The sequence below is a fragment of the Rhincodon typus genome, chromosome 4 (assembly GCF_021869965.1).
Source record: "Rhincodon typus isolate 14 chromosome 4, sRhiTyp1.1, whole genome shotgun sequence".
NCBI classification, from domain to species: Eukaryota; Metazoa; Chordata; class Chondrichthyes; order Orectolobiformes; family Rhincodontidae; genus Rhincodon; species Rhincodon typus.
In genome coordinates, this window is record NC_063335.1 from 50,336,835 (window position 1) to 50,348,407 (window position 11,573).

Here is an 11,573-nt window from a genome sequence, read left to right on the forward strand (position 1 = left end):
GGAAAACTTAACTGAATAATAGATACAGATCCGATTACTAATTAACTGAATCCAATAAATACATTCCGTGGCAAAAAGGTAAATTCAGACGCAGATTCTTACAGGCAATTCTCCAATCCAGGAGGAAACAATGTCAAGAGAGATTTCAGAGAATGTAGCAGCTAGAAATCATTTTACTGAAGCTCCAACTCTTCTGGGACTGAAACAGCTTCTGATTGCTACAGCTAAAAAAACTAGAAAGCCTGCTCTATGAGAACTGGCAACTCCCCTTCCATTGTTACAACAGTTCAAAATAAAACCTAAAGGCCTCCTCTGATTGTTGACTTAGGTCGTCTCCCGTAGCCACTTTGGCATCTCTGCCTTTAAACCTTTCTTCAAAAAAATCCAGGACTAAATAACCCTTTTAAAGTGACAGCATCGTCACACCTGCCAAATTGAGACACAGTTATACTGCTGTAAGGGATAATCAGCAGCAAGTTACCGCAGCCAAGAACACTTGGGAAGGGAGAGATCAGGTTTCAAGAATCTGGTGTAGCTGTCAAATACTGTTGGAAGTTATAGAGGGCAAAGGAAACACACCCGTACCTTCTGACCCACAAAGATTGCCTTGCCTTTCTGTGTTGGTAGCTCCATTTCTCTTTTGGATTTCCCAAGTCTTGGAAGCCAGGCCAATAGGGTTGAATTTAAATCACGCTCCTGACTGCCCTGTGAGATCCTGATATGAATGTGTTAATGAGGCACCTCCTCACCTCAAGATGGGGCTCTTTCACAACAAAATGGTGACAGATGCATATGCTGCGGGTTGAAGATTTGTTCCAAGTGTTTAGACTTTCAATTCTTACCCATGCCCCACCCCACTGCTGCCTGTTATGGAGGGGATAATATCAAGGCCACCTTTTCAAGTAGATGACCTTTCATTGTGAAGTGAAAGAATTTCAAGATTAACAAACTTTTTAAAACAAAAAGCAGAGTCAGGGAAGAAACAAATGCAGGAGCAATGAAAAGGAAGAACAGTGGGAAAGGCCTGCAATAGGGTGGCCAGTTGGAATGATTAAATAACAAAGGGGAATGATACTACAAAGCAAGAAGGATGAAAATGAGACAAGTAGAGAAATAATGATGGGTCCAAAGGGGTTGTATTTAAACATTTAGACCAGAACAATTCCTAATATCTCCAACTTGAATAATACGGGAGCAGATATTGTGACCTGAAATCATTGAACTTGATTTTGAGACTAGAAGACTGTGAGACACTTGATCAAGAGCTGAGGACAAGCTCCTGAAACTTCTAAGTACAAACCGAAAGAACTACAGATGCTGTAAAACAGGAACAAAAACAAAGTTGCTGAAAAAGCTCAGCAGGCCTGGCAGCATCTGTGATGGAAAAAACAGAGTTAACATTTCGGGCCCGGTGACCCTTCCTGAGAACACCAGGTCACCAGACCTGAAACGTGGCTTTTTCCAGAAACTTTGTTTTTGCTCCTGGAGCTTCTGTTTGGTTTCACTGGAACAATATAGGAAGCTGAGGACATAAGAGTGAGTGTGGAGCAGAGAATTAAAGCAGCATTTGACTGGAAGCTTGGGGTCGAGCATGCAGAGCGTACAGAGATACTCAACTTCTGTACTAGCTGAGGTCATTATGAAAGCTCAGTATTCTTACCCTTGCCTCTTACCTGAGGCATGGTGACACTCAGGTTGAACTCATCATCTCTCTCTAATGAGAGAACAGCCTGTGATCCTCCAAGTCTATGATAACTTTCAATTTCACTACAATGAAGTAATCCCCCAATCTGTGGTTAGTCTCCCTGATATAGAGAACACTGTATTGAAAACAGAAATAAAGTATGCTAAATTGAAAGCAGTAGAAGTTGCTATTTCATCTGGAAGAAGTATTTGCCATCCATGATAGAGGGAAGAGGCAAAGTGAAAATGTAAAATCAATGTATATGCGGTTATGGTCCTGTTCTTTGGTGCTTGAGATAAGATGTTAATCTGGTAGAGATCAATTACTTGAATATGAATAGAAAAGCCATTCCTTAATGTGCATTTGGTCTTGGACCTCAACCAAATGGATGCCTGGTATCTTGAGTGTAGCCATAGTGGTTTTATTTATTTAATGGTAGTCTATTCCGCCAACATGATTTGAAGATGGAGGGACATTGGACAGGTGCTGCTGAATGACGTTAGGAATACAGCATTTGTCAAAGGCATAAGATGGCTGTGCAGAATTAGAAAAATTACAGTGAAGGTCCTGCTGAGGCTCAAACGCATCCTTCTAGTCTTCTCCCAAAATGTCTGATTACAGGAGAAAATTCTAACTGAGTGCACCTCCTTCTGCCATGTCCACTGCACAGAGAAGATTCTCTCATCTCTAGTATGACCACCTTCCTCTGCCATATCTCTTCTAAAAGAAGATCTCAGAGGTCTTCATTGAAGATGGATTTTTCCTTATCCATTTTCCATTCTTGTCATGGGACAACAAAACAAAAATGAACCAGCTTTCGGTGAAAATTGTTCTTCAGACCTTATGTTTTTGGAAAGTCCATGGGGACCCTAGTCCAATTAACCATCCTTGAGGTCAACTGTGACTGTTGCAATGTGTAATTCTGCAGGAATGCATTTGGTAAATTAGTTTTCCAGCAGTAGATGCTGCAGTCAACTTTAAATCTATTACCCTGTTCTGAAGCATGGTTTCAGAGTGTTGTTATGGTTGAGAAATGAATGACGTACAGTTTTAACTGTGGGGCAAGTTTGATTCAGGTTCCTCACCTGACGACCACCTTGACTGAGAGGCTTGGCAGCCTGTCGGTCAGGTATAACTGGAGTATGGGTGCTTTAGTTATAGTGTGGTGGAGAGATTGTGGATGGGGATAGAGGATGCGGATGCAGTTTGTTTTGGGGGTGTTGATGATTGTAGGGTGCAATAGAATGACATTTTGTAAGGTGTAAACTGATGCTTGGGGCAGAGGGAGGAGACAAAAATTGTCAGAGGATGATAGTGGAGATGAGGGTCCACAGTGTTAATTTGTTGCATCCAGTCGTGTGTCTCTGCTTCTGTGTATTGTTTGATCTCTAAGTAATTCTGTTGGTTTATTTTGTGCCCATTGATATTGTGACCTTTTTTTTTCAAAGAAGGTCTGAGATTGTGGTGTCATGCTGTGCAATGTATGGTGCACTGAATACCTTAACAAAGGCACTTATTAGACCTATGTAAGGCATTCATAGAAGGTGGAAAGGCAAAGATTTCAGTTTGTAACAGCTTTGGTCTGCCATAGAAATTGGCTTTAAAAAAACACAAAATACGCTCTTTGAAATTGCCTGGAACGTAACACAAACTTTTATTAAATTTTGTTACTGAATTATATAACTTCGTTTTTCTCTAAATTTTCTTGGCAGGGTTCAAGGCACAGCCAGAAGGTAAAAAGAAGTAAAAAAAAATCTTCTCATTGCCAAGAGAATTTTCTGTTATTTTGATCTTTTTATTAGCCTTATTTTTTTATTATGGTGACCTACATATTGTTATGGCACAAAATATGGATTCTTAGCAGTTGTACTTTTATTGCAACAAGAGTGGTTTCAGGTCCAAAACAGCATCAGGTATGCATATTTCTGGTGGGGGCCAATTGTTATTTTGGGTGCATTGTTAGTGCTGAAAGTATATAACAGAACCATGCAGCATGGTTAGTGTAAGTGTTTTTTCTGCTGTAATCATAAACTTAGTATGCTTCTAAATAACTCGATTAATAGATCATTAACCAGTGTTACTTTTTTGAGGGTGTTTACATAACAGTGCTAAAGAGGCAGTTCTCATCAGTTCAGATACTTCAACTTAGATTGTAGTCTGCAGGATTTTAACAGCGTGCCTTATGGAGAAGCATAGAATCACTGATAGCAACACTTGGATTTTAATGTTTAACTGCACGTGTACGAACTCCAGAATTAGCTGTCAGTTTCAAAGAAATGATGACAATGAACACTATCAGTATGACCTCAAATTCTAAGTCATCTGTTTCAGCTTCTCCTTAATTCCTGTTATCAGCATAACACTCCATTCCCCTCACCCTCATGTTTATTTGATGTTGCCTTAAATGCATCTACACAGTTTTCCATATTTTTATTTTCCTATTCCCAATTTGATTTTTTAGTAATTAAGTATATTAATAGTCTCTAGTTTTATTCTTCCCACAACTGGAACTATTCTCTTTATTTTTTCTAACAAATCTATTCCTGATTGGAAAGACTTCTATTAAGTTGCCCCCTCAGCCTGTTCTCTTCAAGAGAAAATCCCGTTCTCTTTATGGCCAACAGTCCATTGTCTTCCTTAATGTGATCTATTTAGGGAACCATCAGCTTGTTAACTATCTTCTGCATAGCCCATTTTTAAAAATATCAGTTGCTGTATTATAAGTGTGTTTGAAGAGCATGTGTGTTTATTTACTATTTAATCAAAATTGATAGATTTTGTGCCCTGGGAAATGAAAATGCTGCTTTTAATTGTAGTCAATCAGATCCCTTATTTCATGTTTTCTTTTCCATCAACAGCTTTCCTGGTCTTTTTCCAAATACCTAGAAGCACTGAATAGAGAGGAATCGCTGATTTTGAAAGCACGTGAGGCTGACGGCATGGAGTCGAGCAGAGCAGAAGCTAGTAGAATTGAGGCTGATGGAGTGGATAGTAGCAGAGCGCAATCTGCAGCAATAAATATTCTACCTTCAGGTAATTGGTTGGCAGACAGGAAACAAAAGAGTCAAGTCCTTTTCTGAAATGGCAGCCATTGTCTAGGGGCTACCACAGGTATCAGTGCTTGGACCCCAGCTATTCACAACATATATTAACGTTTTAGATGAGTGAACTAAATGTGATATTTCCAAGCTTGCAGCGGACACAAAGCTAGTTGGGAAGGTGAACTGTGAGGAGGATACCGAGATGCCTCAATGTGATTTGGACAAGTTGAATGTGTGGGTAAATGCAACACAGATGAATATACTGTGGATAAATGTGAGGTTATCCATTTTGGTAGCAAAAATGGAAAAGGCAGATTATTATTTATACTTGCTAGATTGGGATAGATTGGGAAAGGATGAAATGTAACAACACATGGATTTTCTTATACATTGGTTGCTGAAAGTATGCTTAAGGGTGCAGCAGAAGGTGAAGAAGGCAAATGCTATGTTGGACTTCATAGTGAGAGATTTAAGTACAGGAGCAGAGATATCTCGGTGCAATGGTACAGGACCCTGTTGAGCCCACACTTGGAGTATTGTGTGCAGTTTTGGTCTTCTTATCTGAGGAGGGATGTTCTGGCTCTGGAGGAAGTGCAGCGAAGGTTTGCCAGACTGATTCCTCGGATCACAGTACTGACATATGAAGAAAGACTGGATTGGTTAGGGCTATATTCACTGGAGTTCAGAAGAATGAGGAGACATTTCATAGAAACCTATACAATTTTAACAGGACTAGGTAAGCACAGGAAGGATGTTCCCAATGATCGGGGAGTCCAGAACCAGGGGTCACAGTCTAAGGATAAGGAATAGGCCATTTAGGACAGAGATGAGGAGAAATTTCTTCACCCAGACAGTGGTGAGCCTGTAAAAGGGGTAGTTAGAAATTCATTACAGGCGGTGGCATAAACCGTGTAAAATTGGATTGGACACCCATTATACACAGCAGCTGATATTCATTTCCATTATGAAATATTCATACTGCTACCTTTATTTATACTTGCTGACACTATTAGATTTAATTACCAAATGAAGTGATTTGAGAAGTAAATATATAGGCAAAGCAGCAGGAAGCAAATTGGCAATCTACACCACATAAGCTGTTTCAACCAATTGCCAGGAATATCCAGCATCTTTCCACCTACCTATGACTAACAAGATCCCTGCCTACTTTGTATTGTGTAGACAAACACTCAGCGAGGGTAGGATTTGTTATATGCAGTAAGTCTTTAAAAGATTGTTGCAAGAAAGATTGGCAGGATGTAACCACTGAAATACGCACATGAGGAAGCAAAAACATCATGGCCATTCTAGTGAGCACAAGTAGTTAAAATACTTGATAACCCGTGCAAAGGCTGAATGGACAGAATGACACAGCTGCCAAAATTCAAGGGAAAGCAAATCTGAAGGTAAGAAATTATGCCTGTGAACAAGGGAAATTAAACAGCATTGCAAACAAGCCTTGCTAGATGACTGACAGAGTGAGATTCTGCTTTGTAAGGTGGTTGTCAACTTTGCCATCTGTTAGGATATCTTCCCAGGAAACAGAGCAGCTACACTCCTGGCAGAGGATGGTGGCCAGTCGCATTTAAACTGCTTCCATTACATGGGAGCAGATACAGAAAAGAATAGCACATCTTAAAGGGATTATCAAGACAACACAGGTCACTAGGACCATTAATGAATAGATCTGTATTCTATGTCATCTACTTCTAAATCACTATTGGTCCATACCAAACCCTCACATAACTATATAACATTATTGCTCACTATGTTAAATCATACTTCAGTACCTGTCATTTATTCAACATAAGTTGAAAGCTTTGCCACATATCTTCAAATTCTATACAAAATGTTTTAAAAATCTCAATGATTGATGGTACTGCTTGAGGTATGAATCTTCAAAATGTGTAAATATTTCAGAAAGTACTGGTGCTCTTTATGACAGGTTATTTTCTAGCCTTGGGAATTTAACATTAACATTAGCAATAATGTTTCTTTTCACAGAATCTTCAACCAGTCAAAACATGACATCAAGCAACTTGAAAATGAATTAATTAATCGTAATTTATCACAACTTATTGAAGCCTAAAGTGAACTTATCCTACAGTGGGTATCGCAAACTCAATTTTGAAAAATGTATTTATAACCATTTGCTGAGATGAAATAAAAGCTATGACTATTTGTCTTAAATTTTAGTAAGGAAATTAGGAATCTATACAGTTAATGTAAAGGTAACATGTCAAAGTTATATCCTTGAAGAAAACTGAATAGATGATAACTTCGTAATACAATGGAAGAATTTGTCCCAAAGTCATTGGAGATATACATTGAACCACAATGTATAAAAGGATTTCAGGGTACATTGTCGAGTAGTTAACAGACAGATACTGAAATATCTTCCCTGTCAATTATGTATATGAAATCAGTGTCACCTTGGCAGCAGAAAAATTCAAACTGGGCTACATGGTGCTGTTTTATTTATAAAATCATGGAGGTATCTTTCCACTTGTCCACCTGTGCAGTAATGATGTGGAGTGGATAGCCTGCCAGTTATGGGCCTTTTCTGTTTCAAACAATTGATTTAAGGCAAATTATAGGATAGGCAGCCAATTTACTCGACATCAATACTGCCTACAGATCAAATAGAAAATTACCACCAGTATATACTTAAGTTCATCAGGATCCATTCTTAAGACAGTCATAAAAGTCAAAACTATAAAAGTTTGGAGTTGCAGCAATCAGATCGTAGGTGTTATTTGTAAGCTTTTAGATCACAATACTCAGAAGTGTTATCAAACAGACAGAAAATCAGATGCAATTTCCTGGTATATGCTCTTTGCAAACAAAGCAGTCTCCTCACAGGACAGTAGGAATCTCTGAGGAACAGAGGGATAATGGATGCATCTCCTCAGAGGCAGGATAGTTTAATAGAGTAGTTACGAAAGCGTATGGCACACTTGCCGTTTCACTCAAGGCATAGATTATAAGAGCAGGGAGGTTATATTGGAGCTGAACCAGACTTTGGTTAGACCACAGCTAGGGTGTTGTGAGAGTTCTCGTCACCCCACTATAGGAAGGATGTGATAGCACTGGAAGGATTGCAAAGGAGATTCACCAGGATGCTGCCTGGGATGAAACAGTTTAGCTATGAAGAGAGGCTAGACAAGCTCAGGTTGTTTTCTTTGGAACAGAGAAGGCTAATAGAGCACCTGATTGAGATGTGTAAGATTATGAGGGGTAAGGCCGGATGGATAGAAAGGAGCTGTTCCCCTTAGTTGAAAGGCCAACAACAGAGGGCACACTTTTAAGGTGAAAGGCAGAAGGGTATTTAAGGAATCGTTTTTCACCCAGAGGGTGGTGGGAATCTGAAATGCGCTGCGTGGGAGCATAGTTAGGGCAGGAAACCTTACAATCTTTAAAAAGTGCTTGGATTACTGCTTGAAATGTAATTACATTCTAGGCTATGGGCCAAGTGCTGGAAAATGGTACTCGGGTAGAATTTTGGTGTAGTTTTTTATTGGTGCAGACTTAATGGGCCAAACAGCCTCTTCTGTAATGTTTGATTCTATAAAAACTCCAAGCTGGAAGTGCAAATTTGTAACATAAGCCCACAGAACTATTCACTTCCTATTAATTTATTCAGACTTTGCAGAGGAATTAGTTGCCAGTCAGCAGGGAAATGTATTCATTTGTTTAATCTTTACCTCACCTCCAGATGTGCATATTCACAGCAATTAACACTTAGAGACAGGTCAGGGTGTATGAAGTTGCAGTGTAGCCAATGAGTGACACTTACTTTATAAGTTATTAACAGATACACAGTGACCACACTAAATAGAATTAAAACCCTCGAGTGAGCTTTAAGGGTCTCCAGTCTGGCATATGTTAGTAGATGTTTGACAATGATTTAGTGTCACTTACATCCTCAGTTACACTGTCAGCTCAACTGCCATCTATGCTGGGCCCAGAAAAGAGCACCCACCTGTTTCAGGAAGGAGCCCTCATGGAATATGGAGATCCAGATCTTGACAAGTATGATTTTGAGGTGTAAGTGAGTTGCCCATTTCTCTCCATGTTGTAAAAACCAAAAGACATATAAACCAACACTCTCCTGGCTATCATCAGTTCTAAGGGACACTGGACCTGAAACGTTAACTCTGATTTCTCGTCACTGATGATGCCAGACCTGCTGAGCTTTTCCAGCAAATTCTGTTTTTTTTCTCTCCATGTTGTGTCTGACATTGGGACCTGTATTATGCCTCTCCTGTCCTGATATAACAGCAGAGATTTTATTTAAGTTGGCAGGCAGGCAGTTGGCAGAGCACCAATTCCTGCTGAGTGACCTGAACTGATTTAAATTGCATTCATGGTATAATGAGAGATTACTGGCTTCCAGTTTGGAGATAATGGTGAGGCTCACACAGGCTAGTAGCAGCCCCATTTTCCTGTGGACTTGAAAGGAGTCCAGTTTGCTGGCCCCATGAGAATTCAAGCTTAAAAATAAATGACTCTTCAAGGGCTGCTGGTTATGCTCTTCAGTGCATGGTGAGAATGGGCTTAGCTGGCAAGACATTGAGCATCAGATGAAGGGTCATCAACCTGAAATACTGGGTAGAAACATGCAGTCCAAGAGAAGGTGGAAAGGTTGCCAGGGAATTTAACTGGGCAGGAGGCCAATTTCAGAATCCTGACCATGGGATAAACCATGCAAGTGAATCCTATGACCTTAAAAGGTGGGTTGACTGTCGGTCTTGTGAAATGTATCTGTGTGTATTTGCATCTCACTGAAAGACCAGCTTGTTAGAATTAAGAGTTCCTTCCTAATTTAGTTCTCCCATATTGATAAATACATGTATTCTGTTTTCTGACTGCGTATAAGTAGCATGTGCCTGGATGAATAAATAAAAACACTCTGATAAATCAGCATCTCTCCGGGCCTCTTGGAATCACATTCCATGTGGAGTCTGGAGACACACAATGTTTTGGATTGACTGCCATTTCTTGGTGGAATGGATGAGGACATGGAGGAAGGGGTGAGTTGCAAGCCTTGAGGGGCTCAGGTGGTGAAGGCAATCACCAGTTTCGTGATATCTCCTCAATGCAGAGTTTGACTGGTAGGTCTATGATGGCAAGGCAAGAGGAGGACAGATGCTACGTCCAGGGATGAGCAGAGGTTTAACAAGAGATTTAGAGGGAAACTGTCAAAAAAAAATGCTGACTAGACAGATCAATGCCCTGTATTTGCAGATCACCTGATTCTGATCACACAGAAAAACCTGTTCTTCTCCCAGCCATGGTGGAGACAAGGAAGATCTAGAACAGAAGGATACAGGAGCAGTTACAGCAGATATGGGCAGTATACTAACTTGCAGATGGGAAAGATCCAGGAAACTAGGCACCACAGCAATGATGAGCATTGGTTTGAGACAGAATATAGAGAAGGCACTTCCCCTGACCAGGAGGGAATTCAGGAGGGCCCTGTGGATGTCCCATGAGGTGGCATCCTCTATATACCAGCTGTTGAATGAGAATTGGCACTGCAAAGACTAGGGGACAATCCATGTCTTGAAGATCACTATGGCCTTGAATTACTTTACCTGTGGCTCATTTCAGAGTTTGGCTGAGACACTCTGAGGTATCTTCCAGTCAGCGACTCACAAGTGTATATGAGATGTCACAGATGCCTTATTCTGAATTTTCCAATAATTTGTCATAATCCCCTTGGATGTAGAGAGCCAGGCAGTGAGATTTGCTGGTATATCTGGATTCCCTTAGGGACAAGGGCTATAGATCGCGCACAACATCAATTAGGGACCTTGACACCATCCTGGACGATGCAGTCGACTTGACTGACATCCCATCCACCAGTTTCAACATTCATTCCTTACACCACTGATGCACATTGGCAGCAGTATTATCTCACCAAGTCTTCTTCAACAACCTGCAACCCTTACCACCTAGAGGCACAAGGTGACTGCAACCATAGGAACACAACCACTTGCAAGTTCCTTTCCAAACCAGATATCATCCTGACTTGGAACAATATTGTCATTCCTTCACTGTCACTGGGTCAAAGTCCTGGAACTCCATCCCTACACACATGGCCTGCAGAACTCCAAGAAGGGCAGCTCACTACCACCTTCTCAAGGGCAATTAGGAGTGGGTAATAAATGCTGGCCTAGCCAATAACAATCACATTCTGAGAATGACTAATAAAATGTTGCTTTAGAGCACCCGAGTGTCACCCAATTGTCTGCCAACATTAAAGGTTTACATTCCATTAATGTGCAGTTGATAGGTGACCAAAATTAACAAAATCTCTAAGTTAGTGTGTAATACTCAGTTAGCAATCACATGTGGTTTAAGTATTTAATGCCACACATCTCTTACAGGACTGACTGATGGGAGACAAAGGCTATTCCCAGAAGGTTTGAATGGTAATACCAGTCACAAATCTGCAGAGTGCTGCTGAGGTACCTTATGATGTTGCATGTACCTCCGCATGGGTGATCACTGAACAGATAACTGGTCTTCTCAAAATTAGATTTGGATCTTTGGACCATTAAGATGGTGCACTGCAATATATCCAACTGAAGAATGTTCAGCATTCTGTGCCCTTCATGAGGAAGCAGACAGTGCTGGATGTAGACCAGGAAGTTGCAGATGAATAGGAAGTGTCCAGGCCAATGGTGAGAAAAGGCAGACATGCTCCCGAAAGACTCATTGATAACAGATTCCAGGCTGAGTAAATAATTCATGTACCCATCCGGGTGCCTTTTAAATGTTGTAATTGTATCAGCCTCCACCACCTCCTCTGGTAGCTGATTCCATACATGCCCCAGCCTCCA

The 11,573-nt window shown here is 40.6% G+C and overlaps 1 protein-coding gene across 1 annotated transcript in view; it reads left to right on the plus strand.

The window, feature by feature from the left end:
- The window catches only part of LOC109928918 (regulator of G protein signaling 22), a 112,698-nt gene extending 105,463 nt beyond the window's left edge, over positions 1–7,235 (plus strand). Inside the window, exons 24-26 of the mRNA XM_048595749.1 lie at positions 3,397–3,417; positions 4,543–4,717; positions 6,730–7,235. Of these exons, the coding sequence (XP_048451706.1) occupies positions 3,397–3,417; positions 4,543–4,717; positions 6,730–6,779 (246 nt within the window). The 3' untranslated portion in view covers positions 6,780–7,235. The remainder of the gene's footprint in view (positions 1–3,396; positions 3,418–4,542; positions 4,718–6,729) is intronic.
- The last annotated feature ends 4,338 nt before the right edge of the window (positions 7,236–11,573 follow it).